The sequence below is a fragment of the Sinocyclocheilus grahami genome, unplaced genomic scaffold, assembly GCF_001515645.1.
Source record: "Sinocyclocheilus grahami isolate Dianchi unplaced genomic scaffold, SAMN03320097.WGS_v1.1 scaffold250.1, whole genome shotgun sequence".
Classification (NCBI taxonomy): domain Eukaryota; kingdom Metazoa; phylum Chordata; class Actinopteri; order Cypriniformes; family Cyprinidae; genus Sinocyclocheilus; species Sinocyclocheilus grahami.
In genome coordinates, this window is record NW_015505429.1 from 164,451 (window position 1) to 191,186 (window position 26,736).

Consider the following 26,736-nt stretch of genomic DNA (forward strand, 5'->3'; position numbering starts at 1 on the left):
GTCTATGGGAGGGATGGTAAATTTGACATCGTTCTCTCTTCTGACTGCCGTTATCAGTCTCTCTCAATTTTTTTCCTTTTATTGGAAGTCACGAAAACACTGTCGTGGAGTTTTTCTTTTGCTATTTGGGCAAATGGGAATGCAAAAAATATATTTGTGGTACTCTCCCATTCACTGCTCTTCAAGTTAACCCAACTATGACGACTTCTGCTGCTGAGAAACCCAGAAATGTGAAAAGGGTCCATTGTCATTTTTTCTCTACTGTGACATCTATCCGAGTGAAACGGCATCTGAAATGAGAGGGCGGGACTTGATTTCATCCCTCGCGAATTGATTGGATCGTTGGAAGTTGGGGCATTGCTAACAAAATGGAGGCAAATCTGAATGCTAGTTTGCAGTTAGTTGTGAAGGGATTTCTTTCCACTGGATTCATCGCCGACACCCCAGCATGAAAAAATGTTTTATTTATTGAGGATGACGACGACGAGGACGATCAATGGCAAAACATGCCTAACAGCGCGTACGCGCGCGCGAGAGAGAGACTGCCTGAATGACTGAGCCCGTCCTCCATAAGGTTAAGTCATATTCTTAAAAAAAAATAGTTTGCGATGTCCTAAGAGTAATGTTGTGGTAATATCCTAATATCCTTTCAATTTTTAAGGGTAGTGTACTCCCCCATGGCTCACGTCAGCACTGGCCAATGCATTGATTTCTATAAAGTGAAGCATCTACAGCTTTTCCCCCGTTTAGCCCAGCGTTTACCCCTCACATCACTAGCTCCGCCTTTGCGCCATAGCTCGTGACCGGAAGAGAAGATGAGTTGTTTTGAGGGGGAGGGGAGGTTAACGTTTTTGATCAAAGATTACGAGGGCACATTAATTTTTTTTAAATAATGAAGTGCACGGATAAATTATTTATAATAAACACTACAGTATTCCATTAAAAAATAAGAATTTTCCATTTTGATTTCATGCCGCCTTTAAGGGATCTACAATATGGTCATGCAGAATGATGCATTAAAGGGGTCATCGGATGCCCATTTTCCACAAGTTGATATGATTCTTAAGGGTCTTAATGAAAAGTCTGTAACATAGTTTGGTTAAAGGGGTCATATGATGTTGCTAAAAAGAATATTATTTTGTGTATTTGGTGTAATGAAATGTGTTTATGCGGTTTAAGGTTCAAAAAATTATTTTCCACATACTGTACATTATTGTTTCTCCTCTATGCCCCGCCTTTCTGAAACGCATACATTTTTACAAAGCTCATCGGTCTGAAAAGCGAGGTGTGCTGTGATTGGCCAGCTATCCAGTGCGTTGTGATTGGCCGAATACCTCAAGCGACAAAAACATTAAAACCCATTATAAACGAGACATTTGTTGCATCCAGTGGGGACATAATTACGGATTATAATGACTTATACTGTCTTTTTACGTGTTGCATCGCGCCGCGTAAACATAAAACCATGTCTGCATTTGTGATCGGAGAAATTACAAACAACAAGCGCTACTCTACACTGCTCAAAACTCGCGTTTGAATCGTCATTGGCAAATTCTTTATATATAAAAAACTTACTTACAGTCTGTGAGCATTGTAGGCTACTCTACCAGCATCAGGAAACAGTCCTCCATAAAATGTGCTGCACACATCTGAAAATTTGGGTTGAACTGTTCTGGAACAGTGTTGTAAATACAACTTAACCACTGATTTCTAGTCGTGTCCTCTTTTGGAAGGCCAAACAAAGTATTTTCGCTTTCGCAACGAAACACACAGCGTCTTCACAACATGGCGGCGGCAGCAATACTACAGCGAGAATCAAAGTGACGCCTTCTTTCTTTGCGTGAACATTTGGGTGGCGTTATGGCATCTGAGATCGGCTCGATTTGAGAAAGGGGTAAAGAATTTAGTAGATTAAAAAAAAAAACACTGGGTGGATTTTTATCATTATAGGGTGGTTGTGTACACACACTGCCAACACACATTTCAGTTAAAACAACTTGTACAAGTGCATGTAGCATCCGATGACCCCTTTAATGTGTGCTTTATTCGGCAAGTACTAACAAACAGGCAATATGCTATAATATGCATGCTAGTTAACAATGAGAATTGGTCCTTAAAATAAAATGTTACCAAAATGAATTACTGCAATAATTTAGTAAAACATACCTAATAATTCTTGTAACAAATACATGGGATTTCTGCTTCAAATGCTAAAAAAAAAAATCAGAGGTCATGGAAAGTGCCTGATATTGACAAATCTCAAGCATTTGATTTATAGAGGAACATTCAAATACCACAAAGATTGTATTTTCCATGAAATTGGTAACATTTAATTGTTAGTATTCTCATAGAAGAGTTCAGTGTCTCACAACTTCATGAAAACCCAGCTTCAGCTTTTAGTTATGCAGGAAAATGGCCTTCAAAACCTAATGCTAAACAAAAAAAATCAGAGGTCATGGAAAGTGCCTGATATTGACAAATCTCAAGCATTTGATGTATAGAGGAACATTCAAATACCACAAAGATTGTATTTTCCATGAAATTGGTAACATTTAATTGTTAGTATTCTCATAGAAGAGTTCAGTGTCTCACAACTTCATGAAAACCCAGCTTCAGCTTTTAGTTATGCAGGAAAATGGCCTTCAAAACCTTTTTCATAAGTCTCAACCACTTACTAAATACATAATCGAATCCATATCATCAGACATCATGACGACAATAATACCTTTTTTTTTCATTTACCTAAAGGGAACAAACAATTGCTACAAATAAGACCGATATTTGACTGATTTGGACATAAAGAGAGAGATTACCTTAAAGGAAATGAGAGGCATCTCCATGACAAGGTTACTTCAGAGGTGTCCAATTGAAAGCATGGATAATAAGATTACTCTTAAAGTCAAATCTCCCCAGAAGACACTTTTGATTGACTGATCCTCAGCCAGACTCATAACCAAACATAATCCTGTTTTACTCAAACCACATTCTGAACTACACCCGAAGACTCAAGTCAACACCCAAAACCTATTAATGTAATTTTACCCTAAATATATTATGATACTACAACAATCTTGATATTGATGCCTCTGCATTCATTTTTACACACAGGAATTCTGTATAAACAGGTGAAAATCTCAATTAGCTAAAAACACAAAAAAAATTAAAAACACTTAAGCGCACATGAGTGAAATTCATCAAAATGCAAGACTTTTTATGCTATCACTTATAAAAGTATGTGTTGCATATAAAAGTATCTGATAGTGATGGAAAACATGCCATAACACTACCAAAATCCATTTTAGCATTAAATAAAATAGACAGTTATATACAGAAGCAGTAGTGAATTCAGTACAGTTGTAATGTTTCATATCTGGATGATCTATTTATATAAAAACAAATTATACTTTATTCAATGCATAAAAATGGTTATTAAAACACAAAGAACCAAAGAATAAAAAATCAGGGATTAGAACAGATTTATTTTATGAACTTTATAGATGCCTTTATTAAAAGCCTGTAAAGAGGAGTGAAAATCTGCAGTGAAACGCTTTAGATTGTCAGGACATCATGTGCTGTATCTATACTGCCCTCTACTGTTACAGTCGAAACTGCTTTTATCCTTCTGATAATGCTCCTTCACTCTGTCACCAAACACTGAGAAATATGAGAATGATTCAAACAGTCTATATAAATAAATTAATAAATATAATACACTGTATACATATAAAAGATGGAGTGAAATGCACCCATACAGTAGTCATTTAATCAGTCTGCAGTCCAGGAATATCAATGTAAATGTTTTCACTGCAAATAAGACCACCGATTATGTATTACAGACCGCACATGCGTTGCTTTCCATGCATTTCTTACTGTTATACTAAACATGTAATGTTACTGAGCCAAGAAATTTATTTTTACGAAAAGGAACTGAAATGTAATTTCATCTTTAGGTACAAATAATACAACAATAACATATAACAACGATAAAAAAAAGGGAATTTTTTTAAAATGTTGAGAGGTCGATTAGTTTTAGTGTAGCAAGTCAACAAATGCACAAGCCAAAACAGATTTACCCAATTTATACAAAACAATTCTAGCACAGATTCACAGATTTTCATTTCAGTGACTGCTTTGGCATGATACTTCACGTTAATAAACCGATGGATTTAATACTGGATTCTTACAAGCCAATTTCAAACAGACACACGTGGCAATTTAATAACAGCGATTTCAAGTTCCAAAGCAAATTGCTCTTGAGATTGATCTAGTCTCTAAGCTCAGGTGAGGTTCTCATGCTGCTCTTCAGACTCTGGTTTCTTGTAGAACATCGTGGAGAGTTCCTGTAACAGCAGTTCCTGTTGGGGGCTGCATGATCTGTGGGACCTGTGTCTACCTGGGACGTGCAGGGAGTCCTCCTGGCCCAGAGTGTCTATTGATTCTCTAGAGGATAAGAGAGAGTGCACTGGGTTTAACCCAACCATGCGATCCAGGGAGGCGGCCTTCCTCTGTCCGAGGCTGACGGGCCGTGCTGGCACCTCCTGTGTCTCTGCGTGAGCGCTGGACAGGAAACTAGTTTCCAAAGATTTGAGCACCTGCAGACCGAAGTCGCCCACCTCCTCATACAAAGGCTCGGGGCTTTCAATGCGCTCCTCAAACGAGTCCTGCTGCACCTTCATGGGCTGAGAAGGAAAACAAAAAAGACAATTGCAAAGCATACCAGGAGGTCAAAAAGATATCTGTTGTGGATTTCAGATTACAACACTTAATTACACTGGCTTTAAAGTCTTTAAACCAATAACACATGACAGGCCATCCATTACAGTCACTTCACCACAGTTATGAAATAGTTTTGAAAAAAACAAAAAGTCTGAATTTAAATTAAAACAACATTAATATTATAAGATAACCTAATATTCAATAAATAAGTCTATAGTGATAATAATCATATTAACCTTTTATCACAAATAATGTAATTTGAACCTTGATAATAATAATAATAATAAATATGAATAGTTATTGTTAATGTATAATTACTGTTATTATTAATAAATATTCATAGTTATGGTTATATTGCTATTTTTTTATTATTATTATATGATAACTATATTGTGTTATAATGTTAATAATAAGAAGAATAGTAATAATAGTTGTAGTATACAGTAATAATTATTATTATTGTTGTTGTTGTTGTTGTTGTTTTATGACATTACATTTTTATGCAACTATATATAACAAGAATAATATAGTGAATATATGTTTATATGAATCTTATAATATTACACACACTTTTATTATTATGATTATGATTATTATTATTATTTTGTTGTTGTTGTTGTTGTATGACACTTATGTATTAATAACTATATAGTGAATAAGCAGCAACAACAATCATTTTAGATAATACCATAACTATATTTTCTTTATTATTATTAAATAATTAATTAATTTTGTTTTAATTATCTTAATTCATTATTAACTATAAATGAGACATAATTATAGTGAATATAGTATTATGAGAACCATATAATAATAATAATAATTGTATATACTACTAATACTATGTTATGTGTTTATTATTATTGTTGTTGTTGTTGTATGGCACTATAAAAAATGTGCTATAATAAAATAGTGAATAATAATGCTATTTCATTTCATTTTAAATTACATAAAAAAAAAATAATAACAATAAATGTTATAAATATTGTGTTAAATAAATAAATCTGCTATTTCACAACAGCGTTGAATGTATAGCTCAACCAATCAGAGCAACCTATAATGCTATGTGTTTATAAAATGCAAGTAAGCTTATGAGCTTGTATCCTTGCGTATCCAAAGCAAATCAGTCTCCTGAACTAAGATCATAAAAACTACATCTCATCCATACGGGTGTTAGGTTTCGAACAAACTAGTGACTATCATCTCATGGAAATACCTAATCTACTAGATATCTGATTAGATGATCTACCATTATGCTAACAAAAGAAGTATTTGTGGTTAGCGGAATGGATTCGCTCCTCAACAATGTTCAAAACAAATTACTTCCTTTTCTGAGTAGAAACTTTTGTCTCAGTATCAGAGCGACAACATCAAGAGAGTTGGTGAATACATCGAGGACAAAAGCATGAAGCCCACAGACAATTTGCTTGCGAAAGTTTTTGGGCCGGGACACACCAGAAGCTGTGGCTTTTTCCCAAAACACAAGAGGTGAAGCCAGCTCCCTGCCCTCCCTCAAGGCTACAGTTGCAGAACAATGCAGTAGAAGCCTTCTTCCTCCAAATGCATCCTGTCATATCAGGAAACCCTGGTTCCCAACAGGAATGGGGGGGGGGGACCGAGGAAGTCAAAGGGAATTCCTCAATTAAGTATAGGCTCTTTTGTAAAGCACACCCTTACATTTTTGAGCGTTTGTTAGACCCAGAGGTCATCTGATACTTTCCAAACCTCCTACTTTTACATTTTGACCAGCCACTGTAATTGTGACTGGTTGTGTTGAAGAAATGGCAACAAAACTTGTATGCAAAGGTGTGAAACTGAACATTAAGTTGGGTAATAGCTCACCCAAAAATGAAAATTTGTTGAAAATGTACTCAGCCTCAGGCCATCCAAGATGTAGATGAGTTTGTTTCTTCATCAGAACAGATTTGGAGAAATGTAGCATTACATCACTTGCTCACCGACGGATCCTCTGCAGTGAATGGGTGCCGTCAGAATGAGAGTCCAAACAGCTGATAAAAACATCACAATAATTCACAAGTAATCCACACCACTCCAGTCCATCAGTTAATGTCTTCTAATAAACAAATCCATAAATAATTTTTTTTAACATTAAAGGGGTCATATGATGCGATTTCAAGTTTTTCTTTCTCTTTGGAGTGTTACAAGCTGATTGTGCGTAGATAAGATTCCTGAAGCTGCAAAGACTAAAGTCTCAAAACCAAAGAGATATTCTTTATCAAAGTTAATACTCTGCCACGCCCCCCTAAAACAGCTCGTTCTAACACGCCCCCACATATCTACCTCACTATGTGGACTTCTGTTTACAACAGAACAGCAATGCATTTTATGGACGACCGTTTCGTGAACCTAGGAGAGGAGGTAATTCTGACTTTGCTATGACAATCTGGCACTTCTGAATCAGCTACTGTTTTGTTATTAGTTTAAGTATTTGCTATTGACTGTTCAAATGTGGAGTTTTGCGCATCGTCTGTGTGTGTGTGTGTGTGTGTATGCGTGCGCGCGCGCGCGAGAGAGAGAGAGAGAGAGCGGTGTGTGTGTGTGTGTATGCGTGCGCGCGCGCGCGAGAGAGAGAGAGAGAGAGCGGTGTGTGTGTGTGTGTATGCGTGCACGCGCGCGCGAGAGAGAGAGAGAGAGAGCGGTGTGTGTGTGTGTGTGTGTGTGTGTGCGTGTGCGAGCGAGAGAGAGAGAGAGCGGTGTGTGTGTGTGTGTGTGTGTGTGTGCGTGTGCGAGCGAGAGAGAGAGAGAGCGAGCGAGCGAGAGAGAGAGAGCGAGACACATCACAGTGGAGTCAGCTGTCTTAACCGTGGCTTGTGTACTGCAAACACATACCAGCTTCATCACTGTGTCTGTCACGCGACTCTGTTCCCCTTTCGGGCTCTGTCTTTACATTTATTTTGAAAGATGAAGCTCGCGATTATGGTAAAGGGTGTTACATTTCCAACGAGTGCTTGCGGTGTTCGGCCAATCACAATGCACTGGGTCAGCTGGCCAATCAGAGCAGACTGCTCTTGTCGGAAGGAGGGACTTTGTAGAAAACCAAGCGTTTGAGAGAGACGGGGCATAGAGGACCTACAATAATGTACAGTTTTTGAAAAAGAATGTGTTTTTTGAACATTAAAGCATGTCAACATATTCTGTTACACCAAATACACAAAATAATGATCTTTAAAAAAGCATCATATGACCCCTTTAAACCATCACTTCTGTCCAAAATACCAGTCCATAATCCATAATAACGCTTCATCCAGTGAAAAAGTTCATCCCCTGTTGTCCTCTCACATCAAAACCCACCCCAAATATTTGTATAGATCTGTTTTGGCATGCTTACATTAATAAATGGTGCTTGATCTGTGCATATTTCCAACCTGATTCAGACAAGACAACGTTTTCTTTGGAGAACGCAATATTACGGATATAAGACTAGTAATGATATGAAGTTAAAAATGTTATTACAAACACGCAGCTTTTCCCTTCAAAATATGTTAATTGATTTACTGGAGTGGTGTGGATTACTGTGATGTTTTTATCAGCTGTTTGGACTCTCATTCTGCCGGCACCCATTCACTGCAGAGGATCCACTGGTGAGCAAGTGATGTAATGCTACATTTCTCCAAATCTGTTCTGATGGGGGGAAGGGGGCTTGAAGTATTGACTCGGAGAGGAGGGGGGCCTTGGAGTAAAAAAGCTTGAGAACCACTGTTTTAAAGTAATTCTTATATAAAATGCATTGGATTAATCTGCAGCTAAAAAGAAATACTTACAAAGAACATTGAAAGAGCCCTTCTTGTGTGGAGCTTTCTCTGCAAAAATACACAGACAACAAGTTAAGTCTCAAAGCAAAGACCAAGTGAGCATTACATGCACTGAACCACTAGAGGACGCCATAGTGTTGTACCAGAGTCTGATTGGCGGAGAGCATGGTGGAGTTGGTATTGCTCTCCTCTCCTCTGATGGGCACAAGCGGCATGGTGCCAAACTTCTGCTTGGAAATGTCAGAGGAAGAGTGCCGTCTCATCACAGGTGGACGCAAATCATCATTCTGAGGGAGGGACGTTAATGTTAAGCTACAGCTCTGAAATGTCAATAAATTTGTTCAATTTAAAACGTGCTTTACCTGTGCTTTTAGTAAATTAGTCATCCAGTCCCATAGTTCAGTCTCACAGGAACAGCTGAGGTACCTGTGCAGTCAAGGAGAGTGATTACTGTTCACTATATAGCTATAAATAGACACTTTCTATAAAGCTTGTATAAAGCATTGTAAAGAAATGTAAAATGCTTTTAAATGTATTCATACTCATGTCCTATAATACGCATTACTGTTGCATAATTATTTACTTTTTCAAGGTACCTTTAAAGAGTGTAATGCATAATAACACTCACATATAACATGTTATAAGAAACTGACATGTATATATATATATATATATATATATATACATACATATAAAGGGGTAATAAATAAATATATTGGGGCTGCAAGATTTTGTTTTTGAAAAGTCTCTTATGAAGTCTCTTAATTCCTGTTCTATTCCACGTACACATATAAATATAACACATATAAATACCACTTACAATTGCTGTTTATCCAGCATCACTGTTAATCCCCATCTGCAAGTAAACACACTTATTATTTAAAGTTATATCAAGTTCACTGATGTAAAGAAGCTTACTGTGGAACGTGCATCTCACTTTGTTGGTGGCTTTAACTTCTTTCTGATCCCCATGTAAATCTTCAAGGTTTTCAGTTGCCACTCTTTCTCAGGTTTGTTGCTCTGTGATGCAGAAAAGCTGCTTTTAGTTTTTCCTTTCAGTTCAGTGTCGTCTTATTTACACAGAATCCTCTAACGTGCTGTAATGTAGAAGGTGATGATAAACAGTATACATACTTTTTTGTCCTTCATCAGGAGTAATCTGTGGTCTTTAATTTGGAAAGATCGCTCCTGGAATTTGTTTCCTTGCAAGAGCTTGGGCGGCTCTTCCCGACACTTCAGCACTCCAGACTTCACTATCTCACTCTTATAGGCTGCAGCGCACAACACACAGATACAACAGACACAAGGTCAACAAGCAACAACTACAGCTGTATCATTTTGTACAATTTTGTAACAAAGTATACAGTTTGTGTTTTTCGTGTGACAAAAATGGTCTTAGAGTTGTATAGTAATAAATCAATGTGACACCGTATTATTATCTTTTTTTTTCTCATTCTTGTATTACTCTACTGTTCACAAATTTGGAGTTTTTTTTTTTTTTTTTTTACAAATTAACAGAAGGTGATGGTAAAGACAAAAAATGTCTATTTCAAATAAATGCTATTCTTTTGAATTATTCATCAAATAATCCTGAGGGGAAAAAATCTTGTTTTCAACATTGATAATCAAATGTTTCTTGAGCAGCAAATCAGTGTATTAGAATGATTTCTGGAGGAAGACTGGATTAACGATGCTGAAAATTCAGCTTTGATCACAGGAATAAATTACATTTTAAAATACATTCAAATAGAAAACATTTGTTTACAATTTTAATAATATTTCGCAATATTACTGTATTTTTGGAGTTGAGCATAAAACATCCTTCTTTAAAAAACAAACACAAAAATCTAACTTTTGAACAGTACTGTAATTTTATGCATTTTATCACCTCAGGTTAGTGGAGAGTAGGGTTGTGACAGTGAGTACATTTTCCCACCGGTTAATCGATGCGTGACAACACCGGTAATACCGGTATCACCGTGGGGGCGGGGGCGTTCCCTCTTTTCCTGGCTTTCCTTCACTTTTAAATAGTTTGTAAAAGCGGCGTGTGCATTTTACTTTCACTTTCAAATAGCGGCAATTCAGCGTAAAGCAATTGTTCGTTTTTAGTACGTTTGAATATTCCCTCTTTTCCTCGCTTTCCTTCGCTTTTAAATAACTTGTAAAAGCGGCGTGCGCATTTGACTTTCACTTTCGAATTAGCGGCAGTTCGGCGTCAATTGCTTGAATGCAACAACAAAATACAACGTCAAACTCACTTTAGCCTATATATAAAACATAGAACTTTTATTAACAAAACGAATAAAAATACACCATGCTATAGGGCAGGCTATGCCTAATATAAAATAACTTACATAAAGTTTAAATAGGTATACAAAACTGGAAATAAGTAAACATGTACAATATATAACCAAATAAATAAGAAACGTAGAACGTTTATTAGCAAAACGAATAAGAAAGCTTGGAGGCACGGCATACACCTTGATGTCAAATAAAATAAATAAATGACACAAAGTTTAAATAAAGCAAAAATAAGCAAACAACGTGGAACCGATTAAATAAGAAACTAATGTTTAAAAAAAACTTCCAAAATCACCTTAGATAAACGGCAAAATCAACAGGCTTTACAAAATCCAAAATATTGCCAAACAGGTGTTTTTGCGATTCGTTCGAAACTAAATCATCCGCCATCGTCTTGTCTGTCTCGCCTCACTCTTCTCGTGAGTCAGCTCGACTCGCTCTCCTCACTGGAGAAATGAAATCTGATTTGTGATGCGACTGTCGTTCGGCACGCTGCATTGAACAGCCGTGTTCAGTTTTTAATTGTAGTGTCTGTTCTTTTACTGAACTAAATTATTTTTATTACTATAAAAAAACAAAACGACGGTGGGGGTCGGTGCCGCGGTGGGCATGTGACGTAACCGGCGTTGCAGCTTAACACCGGTATCACCGTCAGCACCGTCTATCACTGCAAGCCTAGTGGAGAGACTACAGTATATGGAATATTTGTACTTATAAAAATGTTTTTGTGACAACGCAGTACCACTGAAGTGAAAAATGGGTTCAAATGCTTTACAATATTCAACACATCATTATATTCTCTAAATCTGATGAAATGAATATGCTTTCACCTGTGAAAATGTCTATAGCTTCTCCTCTAGGCACCTTCTTCACCACCAGATATGCTGAGCTGGGATTGGCCATTTTACACCACTGTAGCGCTTGTTCCAGAACCTTCTCTTTAGGGTGAAGAGGTCGCTCTGTGGAAATTACATGCTGCATTTATCTATTGTTTCTCCCGGCATTAAAAAACATTGTTTGCCCTGCAGTGTCTGATTAACTTCAGTAGTAACTGAAGTGAAATTGTGTTTGAATTAATTCGTTTGCGTTTTGTCTTTACCAAGCTCTCCTTCCTCGATGGCCTCAAAGGTCATCCACACGTCTTTTTCCCCTGCAGGAATATTTCTCATATACAGCACCTGATTGGTCAGCTCCTCAGCACACATTGTGGGAGACACCTGTGAGAAAGCCACACCAGAAGTTTGCATTAATGGTTTGAATCTGCCACTGTGTGGTAATGCTGTGCAACAGCAGCTCTCCGTCAAACATAAAAACGTGAAATACAGTTTTGAGTTGTGTTTTTTTTTTTCACAATATTATTTAATGTATGTTAGCTTTGAGGCCATCTAAATGCTTGTGTACTAAAGGTTGACAAAAACATTAAGCAGATATACACACTTAAAATATATTGCTTTCCCCTTCCAGGACAACGGACAACAATATTGTTGACATCATATATATCTCATTATTATTATTTTTAAATATGATCTACTTACTTTCAGAGTGATGCAGCAGTCTGGTATCTTTTCTTCTAGATAAACTTCAATAATCAAGTCCCCTGCCTGTGAGAGCTGCAATAAACACAAAAAGAATATTAAAATATAATTTAAAATATAATACTATTAATTAATTAATCTACCTGTGTGTCTCTCCAAGTGGTTATCAAACTGATTTCCAGTTCAATCTGAGTTTGATGTTCTTCATCAATCTGACCAAACACAAAAATGTTTCAAAAGCATCAAAATGATTCACATTTACATAAAACTGCATTCCACGAAAAACTATACAATGGTACTTCCATGTTTTTTGTACCATTGTAGTATCATAGTATTCAATGATTTGCATGGTATTCAGAATGAAATAAGTTGCATAGTACATGGTATCTCCAAGTACTGTACTATCGTATCATCACCTGATATTATAACTTCACCACGGTGCCACCTCAGCACCGTTTTTGCTCTAATATCATGTTACGAAGTTATTCACTTACATCAAATATATACAGGAAGTTATCGATGAGGTCTTCTATGATTTTGACCTCATGTTCCCCTTTACCATCAGTCTGAAACAGGCTGGGAGCGAACAGCAGGGACAGGTTCTTAGTGCACATCTGATTGAGATCAGCACACTTCTGCACCCTAAGAGAGAGGAAGACAAAGCCATGAGAGAGCTGCTATAAATGAACAAAGACCAGACTTGGCTCAATCCGAATCCGAATGAAGACTCACCTGTAGAGATGACTGATGAGAGCTGCTAAAGTCGTTCTGTTGACCCGAGGTAACCCTCGAATCAGCTCTTTGTATCGGTCCAAACGCTGTGGCTTTTGAGGTATCTCTGCATATAGTATGAGAAATCAATGAGACAACTCAAACTAGCCAAAATCCAGTATGTTTGTTGTCAGTCATACAAATATTCTGGGTTGTTTTCAACTTCATGTTTATGGATGCAAAATCCAGTTTTTGTAATGCACTACCAGTCAAAAGTTTTTGAACAGTAAGATTTGTAATGTTTTTAAAGAATTCTCTTCTGCTCACCAAGCCTGCATTTATTTGATCCCAAATACAGCAAAACAGTAATATTGTGAAATATTTTTACTATTTAAAATAACTGTTTTCGATTTGAATATATTTGAAAATTAAATTTATTCCGGTGATCAAAGCTGAATTTTCAGCATCATTACTCCAGTCTTCAGTCTCACATGATCCTTCAGAAATCATTTGAATATGCTGATTTGCTGCTCAAAAATATTTAAGATTATTATTATGTTGAAAACAGCTGAGTAGATTTTTTTTAGGTTCCTTTGATGAATAGAAAGTTCAGAAGAACAGCATTTATCTGAAAGATAAATCTTTTGTAACATTATAAACGTCTTTATCATCAATTTTTAAAGCATCCTGGCTAAATTAAAATATTAATTTCTATAATTTCTTTCCCAGAATTTTTTTTTTTGAATAGAATAGTGTATAATGTAACAAAAGATTTTTATTTCAGATAAATGCTGATCTTTGGATCTTTCTATTCATCAAAGAATCCTGAAAAAAAACTGTTTTAAATATTAATGACGATAATAATAATAATAATAGTTTCTTGAACAGCTAATCAGCATATTAGAATGGTTTCTGAAGGATCATGTGACACTGAAGACTAGAGTAGTGATGATGAAAATGTAGCTTTACCATCACAGGAATAAATTACATTTTAAAATATATTCATACAGAAAACAGTTATTTTAAATTCTTATAATATCTCACAGTATTACTGTTTTGACTGTATTTTTGAAATAAATGCAGCCGTAAGCATGCCACAAATGCATCTAATAGACATTATGCATGAAATAACCCACAATATTTCATTAAACTGCATAATTTCTTTCCCAGAATTTTTTTTTTTGAATAGAATAGTGTATAATGTAACAAAAGATTTTTATTTCAGATAAATGCTGATCTTTGGATCTTTCTATTTATCAAAGAATCCTGAAAAAAAACTGTTTTAAATATTAATGACGATAATAATAATAATAATAAATGTTTCTTGAACAGCTAATCAGCATATTAGAATGGTTTCTGAAGGATCATGTGACACTGAAGACTAGAGTAGTGATGATGCTGAAAGTTCAGCTTTGATCACAGGAATAAATTACATTTTAAAATATATTCATACAGAAAACAGTTATTTTAAATTCTTATAATATCTCACAGTATTACTGTTTTTACTGTATTTTTGAAATAAATGCAGCCGTAAGCATGCCACAAATGCATCTAATAGACATTATGCATGAAATAACCCACAATATTTCATTAAACTGCATATAAACATTCAAAGAAAGTGTACTGTACTAACTGGCAGCTTCCCTCCAGAAGGGGTGGAGATCAGCCATGAATATGGGATCATCAATCTCCCGAAAGAACCTTTTCAGTACATCGGTCACGTCCTCTATGAAGTTATCTCCAATGCGGAGTTTCACATTGCGGGCGTCCTTACGAAACTCCTCCATCAAAAGCTTGATTCTGGACTTCGCACCATTTTTCCTGTATATCCCCTCATGGCCCAGACCTGCGTAAGAGAGATTCAATCATTCGGACTGCAGTGGTAATGTTATAGATTTAGGCAGGGCGGACTGTCTTCAGTACAAAGCACAGGGATTTGAGAAGTCTGTGTTCTCACCATACTGAGTTATAAAGGCAATGCAGCTGTCAACGATGATGGGGATGTCATTTCTGCTGAGCTGCTGGTCTTTCAGGGTGTTCCCTTTCCCTCCTGCTGCCTTCTGAATGTCTGTGTACCACAGGGAGAAATCGGTCCTGCCCATGCCCTGCAGATGCAGAGTCCTGCAGACAGAGTCATTATATTTTGATGAAAGATTAATGGGACTGGATTAACAGATGCAATCGTTTGCAATAAGGACTGGGAGATGTATTAAAGGAATAGTTCACCCAAAAATGAATATTTGCTGAAAATGTATTCACCCTCAGGCCAAGACATAGTTTCTTCTTCTGAGAAATGTAGCATTCCATCACTTGCTCACCAATGGATCCTCTGCAGTGAATGGGTGCCGTCAGAATGAGTCCAAACAGGTCATAAAAACATCACAATAATCCACACCACTCCAGTCTATCAGTTAATGTCTTGAGTAGTGAAAAGCTGCCTGTTTGTAAGAAGCAAATCCATTATTAAGGTGTTTTAACTTTAAACTGTTACAAAATATGAGTCCATAATAATGCTTCATTCCAGTGAAAAAGTCCATCCCCTGTTGTCCTCTCGCATCAAAACACACTGCCATATTTGTTTAGAATTGTTTTAGACCGTTTTCACTTATAAATGGTGTTTCATCTGTGCATATTTCTCACCTGATTCAGAGCACACAACTTTTTCAGTGTAGAAAAAATTACCATGGATAGAGGACTCATATTTTAGCGAAACAGCGGTTTGTAGTTAAAAACATCTTAATGATGGATTTGTTTCATACAAACATGCAGCTTTTCACTTCACAAGATGTTAACTGATGGACTGGAGTGGCATGGATTACTTGTGATGTTTTTATCAGCTGTTTGGACTCTCATTCTGACGGCACCCATTCACTGCAGAGGATCCATTGGTGAGCAATTGATGTAATGCTACATTTCTCCAAGTCTGTTCTGATGAAGAAACAAACTCATCTACATCTTGAATGGCCTGAGATTGAGTACATATTTAGCTCATTTAAATTTTTGGGCGAACTATTCCTTTAAGAAAGTAAAGAGTTTTAATTTTGGCTTAAACGTGCATTTATAGAAGTCAAAGACCCACCTTCCTTTCTCAACAAGAACCAGGATGTCCTTCTTCTCATGGTTCTCGGTTTCGGATGCAATGCCTTGATTTTTAACCCAAGACAAAGACTGATAAGTACATAGCTCATTTATTAATCCCGAGGGTAAATTTAGCAGCACTATTTTCACTGAAATATCAGTTTCACAGTGATTGAGCTAACAGACTCACTGAGCTCCTGAAGGCGTTTCAGGTTTATAATATCCTCTGCGGCTCCATCATTTCCAGGGCATATGAACAGGTTGGACTTCTGCAGAACAAAGAAGCCTTCTTTCCACTGCTGCGGGTCTAGCATAGCCTTGTAGCGCAGTACGCCCACTCTCTCGAACTCTCGCACCAGCAGGCAGTGACAGCTGAGAGGTGTGGTGGCCTGCCAGAGATCAAAACCGAGGTGAGATCTAATGCACTGATGTGACAAGCTACATAGAGCAGAGCTTGACTGATTAATATTTACCTTCCCTATTGCTCGCGCCCAACTGTGCAATGCATCTGAAGTCTCCAAGCCAAACTGGATCAGTTTATCAGATGTTAGGTAAAGTTCAAAAGTGTATCGAAATCTGAAAGGAACAACAAAGAATCATATTGTTATAATGTAAGGATTAAGATACTGTGACATCTCTAAATCTGATTATGTCTTGAAGGATGTTGTGTTATGCAGTGGCACCCACTTGTCAATAAAGCCGCTGTTGTTGCTGGAGTCTGGCCTGCTAACTCCTAAACAGATGATGTCTTTAACATCGATCTTCAGACTGGGCTCATGACATCTGTCAGACTCATAGAAGAGAATAGACTTCTCCACCGAACACCAGTACTTTTGAAAATCTGCTGAATAAATAAAATCAAAAAGGTAATAAAAAAAAAAACAATTATTTTTTCTGTATGTTTCATATCAGATGTCAAATATAAAGTCCAAGACCACTGATGTTTTGAAGTGAGTAGTAATCAGATGGTCATCATGATTTACACTCGTTTTAAAAGTGTTCCTCTGCGCACCAAGGCTGCATTTACTTGATAAAAATACAGTAAAAATAGTAATATAGTGAAATGTTATTACAATTTAAAATAACTACTTTGTATTTAAATGTATTCCTGTGATGCAGTTGAATTTTCAGCATCATTACTCCAGTCGTCACATGATCCTTCAGAAATCATTCTAATACGCTGATTTGCTGCTTAAGAAACATTTATTATTATCAATGTTGAAAACAGTTTTGCTGCTTAATATTTTTGTGGAAACCATAATACATTTTTCAGGATTATTTGATGAATATAAAGTCTAAAAGACAGCATTTATGTGAAATAGAAATATTTCGTAACATTATAAAAGTTTTTACTGTCACCTTTGATAAAACTGAATGCATCTTTGTTTAATTAAATATTAATTTTGTTGAAAAAAATCTTACTGAGCCCAAACTTTTGATGCAATAATTTTAATTTTTTTTTTTTTTATGCTATTTTATTTAATACTTACACAATCAGATGAGCAGTGTTGGGGAAAGTAACTGTGTTACTTTTTAAGGAAAGTAATGTAATGTATTATGTTACTTTTGCATTACTTTTTGTCACCTGGGCTGGGCTTGGATATTTGTTTTTAATTTTTAAGTTTAATTTTAGGCAACCGTAAAGGCCCTTTTACACCAAAAGTGAAATAAATAAGCCTCAGACTGAAAGAAGTGTCTCTGCACCTCACTCCTAATTTCTCTCAACATGGGGACAGGAGAAATGTCAGTGAATAAATGGGAAAACAAGTAAGTTGTTAATTTAATTTATTGATTTTATTTAAAAGTAATGCATTACGTAACTTGTGTTATTTGTAATGCATTACCCCCAACATTGATGATGAATATGAAGTAGTTAGATGGTACTGAATAGCTTTGTTTTTACTGAAGAGGTACAGTCTGCTTGTTTATGGCACATAGTCGCCTACCGTCTCTGGTTCTGCGGGATAACGTCCCTTTGTTCAAGGAGCTTGACTTGTAGAGGTAGCCGGAGTACAGGATGGGCTGCATGATCTCATCATAGACACAGGAATCTGAATCTGCAGAAAATTTCAGTGAGATACTTCCCACCTATTGTATTTCACTTTGACATATATTACAATTTCCATATGCTAAAAGTGAAGTATGCAATTTTATTAATGTTACAGTATAGAGAATCAAAGAATGTAGCAAAACATACATTCAAAAAACATTACTCACCATGTTCAAGATGGAGAATTTTAAGAGAACTGTGATTTAGTTGATCTTTTTCCAGTTCTGACTAGGTGCCTATAAAATTGCAAACTTCACATTTAAGAAACATGGCTGTAGTGAAGTACTGGAACGGTACCTGCAGACTGTGTGTATGAGTAATGCGGGGACACGCGCTTATCGTTTCCATTAGCGTCAGCGAGTCGAGCGGCCTCAGCCTCCGCAAAAATCTGAGTGACCGTTTTTAGCAGGTTCTGCTCAGTCACAGCGGTGCACAGCGCCTGCAGGGTGACCACACACACACACAATCATATACACACTTCAACAAATGCACCGCTAATAGCATATTTAGCCAGCGGACATTCAAAGCTTCTTCTAAAAATCCTTCTATTCTTTGCAGTCCTTTTATTAGTGCTCTTCATTATTTACTATTCACAACACAGCCATCGGCTAATTCGGGGGTTCATAGGTAGCCTGGATACATAAATGATAGCCTTGGTAAAGTCCTGAGAAAGAATAATACATCCTAATCTTGGCTTGACCGCTGGCATAATACTTAGATGGCTCTAGCTATATTAAGACAGGATGTCCTCACTGCCCCAGTGGTGACTGATCTAAAAGTTTTCTTTTGAAGCAAAGCTATTATACGGAGAAATGTCTGCTGCATTAGTTCACTGCGGTTCTTATTTGAGGAAGTATTCAGGGTATTTAAAAATTAAGTGTGTTGCAGAAGAGGAAAGGGAAATGCATTTGTTGTGCAAAAGTGTTGAAGTTATGTGGCTCTGAAGACAACCGTGTAAAATATTAATCGTTAAATGCAAAAGGCCTATATATATCTGCACAAGGTTTACACAAAGGCTTCAGTCAGTGCTAATTGATAACAGCAATATAAGGTTTCCATTTCGTTGAACAATGAATTCCCTTGATTTTCCATGGTTCATGATTACTGAGCATTACTAAGAATAATGTATATTTACCATAGATATTTCCATGACTTAAAGGTTTTAAATTTACCAAAAAAAAAATTATAATAATGATAATAATAATAATTATTATTATTATTACTATTTTATTGTGTATCTAAAAACTAAACAATAATAGTAGAATTACAATAATAAAAGTAATTATTATTATTAACTTATTTTACGGTGCATTTCAAAACTAAAAATACTAATAGTAGTATGATTACTGTTGATGTAGTAAATTAGTAGTAGTAGTAGAATTAATATTAATATTATAAATTTTTTACATTATTATTAACTTATTTATTTTGTGTATTTAAAAACAAAATAACAATAGTAGTAGTAACAACAGCAATAGTAGCAGTAGTATTAATATTAATAATACTAATATTATTATTATTAACAACATATATACTTATATAACCTTAATTTAACTACATTTTTATTATTATTAACTAATATAATGATTATTTAATGTGTTTTACATATTATTATTTTACTACACCAAGGGCAGATTAAATTCTTGGTGGACCAAACAATTTTATCTAATTTCCATACATTTTCCAGGCCAGAAAACTCCATTTTAAAATTCCCTGATATTCTGGGGTGTTACGGGGCTGACGAGACGTGAGATGTGCGGATCCAAATGCAAGCTATTTTTTAGGAGAAGACAGAGACGTGGTCATAAAACAGGCATGGGTCAGATAATGGCAGACAGGTATATGGCGGGCAAGACACAAGAAGAAACCTAAGGCTAGCGGAGGTGAACGATCATCAAACAGAATTAAAGGGGCGAGACTAGAGGGATAAGTCCAGGTACAAGGCAAGGTCCAGGCAGGGGCAAACACAATCAAAATAGGGCAAGACGAGAGGAGGAATCCGAGAGACACAGGCGAAGATCAAGGAACCAGAACACAGACAAGGCAAGACTCCGGTGAGGAAAAGACAAACTAAACGGGCTCTGAAATGTAGCTATCGCTAGGGGAGTGATAAACGCTAAACAATACTCTGCACTGGAATGGGATCAGAGTGAGAGTTAAATAGGGGATGTGTGAGTGATAACAGCTGTGTGCAATCAGTGCTGTGCAATCAACTGTGTGTGTGTCATCAGTGCAGTGGATGATGGGACATGTAGTCCGGGGGGATATGCAACAGTGTGTGGTGCGAGAGTCAATGAAATGGGAAGGGTGACCTCTGATGGCTAGCAGACGGAAGTTCATGGACCGGATACGTGACATGGGGGTTTTTTAACCTTGAGGTTTAAAAATAAACGCTGTGAAATTTTAAATAAAATCTGACGTTAAAGGTGTCATGTGCAACACTCCTGACTGTACTTTTAAGATTGTAAGTAATCTTAAATAATTCATGAATAATCTTAATCTTAATGACTGGTAAACAAGTCACCATTGGTCTGCATGATCTCTCCTCAGTAGGTGTGAATGGCTTAACCTTTACCTTAAGAAGTTCCTCTTGGGTGCTAAAACTGGGATGAGGGTGGCGATATCTGCCTTCTCTGTATTTGTGGGTGATAAACTCTCTCCGCTGCTCTGGGGAGGCGTCACAGTCCAGCTCCTCAGTCACAGGAAGTCTGGCTGCCCAAAATTCATTGGCTCTATCATTGCCAAGCATTATGAAGAGCTAGAACACACAGCGATAAGAAAAAACCTTGTGGTAAAATCACTGGGGATATCGAGAATCCTGATAATTGGAATAAAAAATAAATTTTCATAAAAAGACCTGTAAAAAAAACCCTCAGAACCCACGGCAACCCTCTACCTGAACGATCTCATTGCTCCACACGCTGGTGTCTAGTTTCAGACTCTGCACTTTCGACACCATTGTGCCGAGACCTCGATGCTGGCCTGCAGGCAGACAGAACAAAAGAGGCACCACATCATTCTCCACGCACCATTCCTTCTGTTTGTCCCACAAAGACTTCCTGATACGGTGCCTCTGAGCCACTTTTATCTGTAGTATATGGCACAGAGGACCTCACATAAACTCTCAAATGAGCTTAGAAACTCTTAGCACCATCTGTATCAACCTTAACACCGCACTGCCCTTCCCCATACCAGCTAGTCACTGTTTGGAAAAGGCAAAACATCTCACACCAACTGTTTTGATGAATATATAGCTTAAATCAGCAGAATTCACAAGTTTACATTATAAAAGTCATCAAGCTGATAAGTCACCCCCACACACCTGCACAGTTCTTGCAGATGACCACACAGAGATTGATGGATGCCCAGTCCGAATTGATGGCTTTGCAGTCTGCGCAGATCTTGTTGGACCTGTTGGACCAGATCTTCTCCGCCACCTCATAATCAGATAGTGTCTCCGTTATAGATTCCTGCAGGGCCTCCATCCAGTCCCTCTTCTCTCGCTCCGACTCTGCTGTAAAGCTGCAAGGATGCATACAACCATCTTAACGCTCTGCCATGGATCCGATTAATTGTCTCTAGTCTCTAGAGACTTTCTCTTTATTTCAATAAAGTCTATGTATACATGTGTATTACAAAATATATACGCGTTCAAAAGTTTGGGGTCTGTAAGATTTTTTTTTATTTTTTATAAAATACTTTTATTCAGCAAGGACACATTAAATTGATCAAAAGTGACTGTAAAGACATTTATAATGTTACAAGATTTCTATTTTGAATAAATGCTGTTCTTTTGAACTTTCTGTTCATCAAAGAATGCTGATAAAATTGCCCTAGTGAAAAAAATACACTAACATATATTTGTATACTACAAATACATTTACATATTTATGGGCTTAATAAAAATGCCCTGCAACTGAACTTTTAGTATACTAAACTGGTAAACTTAAATTCTGCTAAATTGGAACAACTAATTTTGTGCTTAATGCACTTTAATTGTGCGGAAGTAGTGCTGAGGTCCAACTAAAGATATAGTTAAGTATGTTTGATTGTGTTAAAGTGAAGCCATTGCAAGTATACTTCAGGTACACTTTAAATATCTTGTATTTAAAGACTGATATTATACAGCGATCATACAATCTTTATTTAGAGGATATTAAAACACATTTTAGGCATAATATTAAGAAATATGCATTGTGCAATAAATAAATAAAGTTATTGTAATTTTATATCAGCAAGTTTTAAGTGATATGTCAATAAATATGTTAATGGATTTGAAGTATACTTAGTATGAAAAATATGTATTTTAAATCAATTATAGCATAGGTTTTTTTTTTACTAGTGAATATCAGCGTTGCCACAAAAATATTAAGCTGCACATCAGTTTTCAAAATTGATAATAATAATAAGAAGAAATGTTTCTTTAGCATCAGTAACAGCTACAGAAGATTTAGCTTAGCCATCACAGGAATGAATTAAATATTAAAATACAAAACAGTCATTTTTTAAATTATTTCACAATATTACTGTTTTACTCTATTTTCGATCAATTAAATAGGTATTTCAAAAAAATCTTACTGACCCCAATCTTTTGAAAGTTAGCATAATTAAAATATTATTTAAAAATATAGAAATATATTATTTAAAAATATAGAAATATATTAAATATTATTATGTATTATATATTTCTAAAGATAAAACATTTTTAATTTTATGTTTTTTTCAATCAGCATATTGGTCTTGTTTTCCAGTAAAAACATCTAAATATCCTTAAAACAATTTATTGAATTAAAATGGTGTATGATAACAGGACTTGTTTTTAAAGAATATGCCTTATTGGCCAATTGATTTTTCTTGTTCCGATTCCAAGCAAAAAGACAAATCACTGATTAAACCTCCTATTTGGAGATTTGGAAATGACTTAAAAGGGTAGACATGTACAAGCTACTTAACAGAAGCATAGCGTGACTTAAACTGTTTACCTGAAGGTTTTATAAGGTGTAATGAGATCAAAGCTCTTGCCCTTCCCATCACGAATTGTTGCACCTCTGGCCTCAATTACAGTAATTCCAATTCCATTTTTAAAGCACTGCAGAACACATATCACAAAGGGTCAGCCTTAAACCAAGAATTACTAGTAAAACCTCCATGATGCAAATGATTTAAGGCTAATTTTGAATAAATTGCACATATGTTATAGGAAGTTCAAAATACTTCAGTATCGACAGGAAGTTAAAAAAACTCAAATTGCATCACACTGAGAGATGAAAGAGGCAAAGCAAATCATTGGCACTAAATCTAGAGTAGTATGGCTATAACGTGATTAACTAATCACCTGTTCACTCTTGTACAACCAGATCTGCTCCATTATAATGGCTGTGTAGATCTTTGACTTGGTTTTGAGCTCCAGGAAGCCGCTCTTTTGGCAGTGACTGCCGGGGCCAAAACGTGGGCGGCCGAAAACCAGCTGTTCTTTGACCCGCTCCTGCAGCGTGCTGCACCATTTGCACCTCTGAACTATGAAAAGAAATAAAGCAGGATCAATTGGTTTCTTTTGACCTAGTAAAATTTTAAATAAGAAGTAAAACACTTTTCTAAACAATATTTTGGCAATATTGTGCCATAATATGTGACCCTGGACCACAAGACCAGTCTTAAGTCGTTGGGGTATATTTGTAGCAATAGCCAAAAATACATTGTATGGGTCAAAATTAACGATTTTTCTTTTATGCCAAAAATCATTAGGATATTAAGTCAAGATCATGTTCCATGAAGAAATTTTGTAAATTTCCTACCGTAAATATATCAAAACTTCATTTTTGATTAGTAATATGCATTGCTAAGAACTTCATTCGGACAACTTTAAAGGTGATTTTCACAGTATTTTGATTTTTTTTTGCACCCTCAGATTCCAAATTTTAGTTGTATCTCGGCCAAATATTGTCCTATCCTAACAAACCATACATCAATGGAAAGCTTATTTGTTCAGCTTTCAGATTATGTATAAATCTCCATTTCGAAAAATTGACACTTAAGACTGCTTTTGTGGTCCAGGATCACATATAAGTTTTTAGATGGCAGGTTATGTCAATACTATATCATTTGCCAACATATTGAGATTTTTGGTCATGGGCTTGGATTCCAAGGGAATGCATGAAGTTATAACCTGAATGCAACGTAAAGTCGCTTTGGATAAAAATGCTGTGCTTACCATCATTATCAGCTCGGAAGACAAATGTCCTGTGACTTGTGACGACCTCAAATTTATTGTCTTTGGCTACACGGGCCATCTGTATGGCAGCTAAGGGAATCACACCTTTGGGATAAGCATCCTGGGAGAAAGAGACCATTTGTGTTAGGAATAATAGTGTACAAGCATATGTGACTTCAGAAACACAAGGGAATGTGGGAATTGTTTAGATTCTGAAGGGCTTCAGGCAGGCTGAAGTGAGTAAAGGGGTCATATATCATGATGAATCGGTTGATTGTGCCATGAAAACATGCTGCACTGTAACTTTGGGAGCACAAAACATGCTACCCAGCCCAAAAAGACCATTTATTGTAAACCTGACATTACTATATAGTGTAACATAACATTTCCCAGATCAGCTGTGCTGATAGGTTCAACACACACACATGCATTTGGTTGTCGATCAGCACCATCTATTGTTCTGGCAATTTGCTTTTCATTCAGCTCAATGAATATTGGTTTCACTCTTCCATTCATCAACGATTCATTAAGATTTCTTGTATCGTGTTTGGTGTGACAGGGCCTTTGCACGTCAACAGCATCTATTCAGTGTTGTTCACCTGTTTAACACACTATTCAATGTTGACAATATGGCAGGGGCTGATAAAAATTACATTTGACAGTAAACCTTTGCTCACACACATACAAAGATGGGATTTATGTCCAAGCAGTTCAGAGAGAGGGTGAAAAAACTACACTGGCATTCAAATGTTTGGGGTCAATAAGAAATTAATACTTTTATTAAACAAAGACACATTACATTGATCAAAAGTGACAGTAAAACATTTAACTTGTTATAAAAGATTTATATTTTAAATAAATGCTGTTCTTTTGGACTTTTCATAAAAGACTCCATCACAGTTTCCACAAAAATATTAAGAAACGCAACTGCATTATTGATAATATTATGCAGCAAATTATCATATTAGAATGATTTCTGAAGGATCATGTGACACTGAACACTGGAGTAATGCTGCTGAAAATTCAGCTTTGCATCACAGGAATAAATTACATTTTAAGATACATTCAAATGGAAAACAGCTATTTTAAATTGGAACAATATTTCACAATATTGCCGTTTATCCTGTATTTTTGATTAAATAAATGCAGCCTAGGTGAGCATAAGAGAATTCGGTCAAAATCATACTGACCCCAAACTTTTGAACAGCATTGTACATTATGACTGTGCAAAAAGTAAAGTGCAAAAAATAAATAAATGATATGAAATGAGTGATAGATGTATGATAATCATAAAACATTAGGATGGCACTGAGTTGTTGACATGCAATCATACCTTTTCACTACCATAGTACATCAAGTTCTTCCCATCAAACTTCACATATCGTTTCTGGAACACATAGTTTCTATAACAGAGGAACAAAGATGACATCAGAGAGAAACAACTACACTACAAAGGTCACATCCAATATAGTGCTGTCTGAAATTATTCAAGGAGGAAATTAATCTATAGACACTGAAAGACGTCAAGCAGAGGGCAGGAACAAACAGCAGGAGACACAACATGTGAAGTAATGACCAAATGTCCTGTGACTTGTGACGACCTCAAATTTATTGTCTTTGGCTACACGGGCCATCTGTATGGCAGCTAAGGGAATCACACCTTTGGGGTAAGCATCCTGGGAGAAAGAGACCATTTGTGTTAGGAATAATAGTGTACAAGCATATGTGACTTCAGAAACACAAGGGAATGTGGGAATTGTTTAGATTCTGAAGGGCTTCAGGCAGGCTGAAGTGAATAAAGGGGTCATATATCATGATGAATCGGTTGATTGTGCCATGAAAACATGCTGCACTGTAACTTTGGGAGCACAAAACATGCTACCCAGCCCAAAAAGACCATTTATTGTAAACCTGACATTACTATATAGTGTAACATAACATTTCCCAGATCAGCTGTGCTGAAAGGTTCAACACACACACATGCATTTGGTTGTCGATCAGCACCATCTATTGTTCTGGCAATTTGCTTTTCATTCAGCTCAATGAATATTGGTTTCACTCTTCCATTCATCAACAATTCATTAAGATTTCTTGTATCGTGTTTGGTGTGACAGGGCCTTTGCACATCAACAGCATCTATTCAGTGTTGTTCACCTGTTTAACACACTGTTTAACACAACACTTCAATGTTGACAATATGGCAGGGGTTGATAAAAATTACATTTGACAGTAAACCTTTGCTCACACACATACAAAGATGGGATTTATGTCCAAGCAGTTCAGAGAGAGGGTGAAAAAACTACACTGGCATTCAAATGTTTGGGGTCAATAAGAAATTAATACTTTTATTAAACAAAGACA

General features: G+C 36.2%; 1 protein-coding gene across 1 annotated transcript; it reads right to left on the reverse strand.

The window, feature by feature from the left end:
* Window positions 1-3,465: 3,465 nt before the first annotated feature.
* On the reverse strand, window positions 3,466-26,382 carry LOC107598344 (arf-GAP with Rho-GAP domain, ANK repeat and PH domain-containing protein 3). Its single transcript, XM_016289652.1, has 29 exons — window positions 26,360-26,382; window positions 25,709-25,778; window positions 24,376-24,496; window positions 23,500-23,681; window positions 23,147-23,253; window positions 21,487-21,686; window positions 21,061-21,146; window positions 20,740-20,922; window positions 18,462-18,603; window positions 18,061-18,171; window positions 16,802-16,958; window positions 16,588-16,690; window positions 16,305-16,503; window positions 16,116-16,179; window positions 14,994-15,157; window positions 14,670-14,882; window positions 13,058-13,163; window positions 12,820-12,967; window positions 12,469-12,537; window positions 12,326-12,400; window positions 11,890-12,007; window positions 11,621-11,749; window positions 9,624-9,760; window positions 9,427-9,509; window positions 9,310-9,345; window positions 8,852-8,915; window positions 8,633-8,776; window positions 8,499-8,537; window positions 3,466-4,679 (listed from the first exon to the last, which is right to left on the reverse strand). Exons 1-29 carry the CDS (start codon window positions 26,380-26,382, stop codon window positions 4,278-4,280), a joined length of 3,675 nt encoding a protein of 1,224 aa, XP_016145138.1. The 3' UTR covers window positions 3,466-4,277.
* Window positions 26,383-26,736: the final 354 nt, after the last annotated feature.

What these genes read in the sequence shown, in the direction of transcription:
- LOC107598344 (XM_016289652.1), bottom strand. Translation starts at nt 26,382, where the DNA reads ATGGTGCTGATCGACAACCAAAT. An exon ending in GGGCGCGAGCAATAGGGAAG is followed by an intron (nt 16,504 to 16,587) that starts GTAAATATTAAT and finishes GATCTCTGGCAG; the next exon opens with GCCACCACACCTCTCAGCTG. An exon ending in TCCTGATGAAGGACAAAAAA is followed by an intron (nt 9,510 to 9,623) that starts GTATGTATACTG and finishes TCTGCATCACAG; the next exon opens with AGCAACAAACCTGAGAAAGA.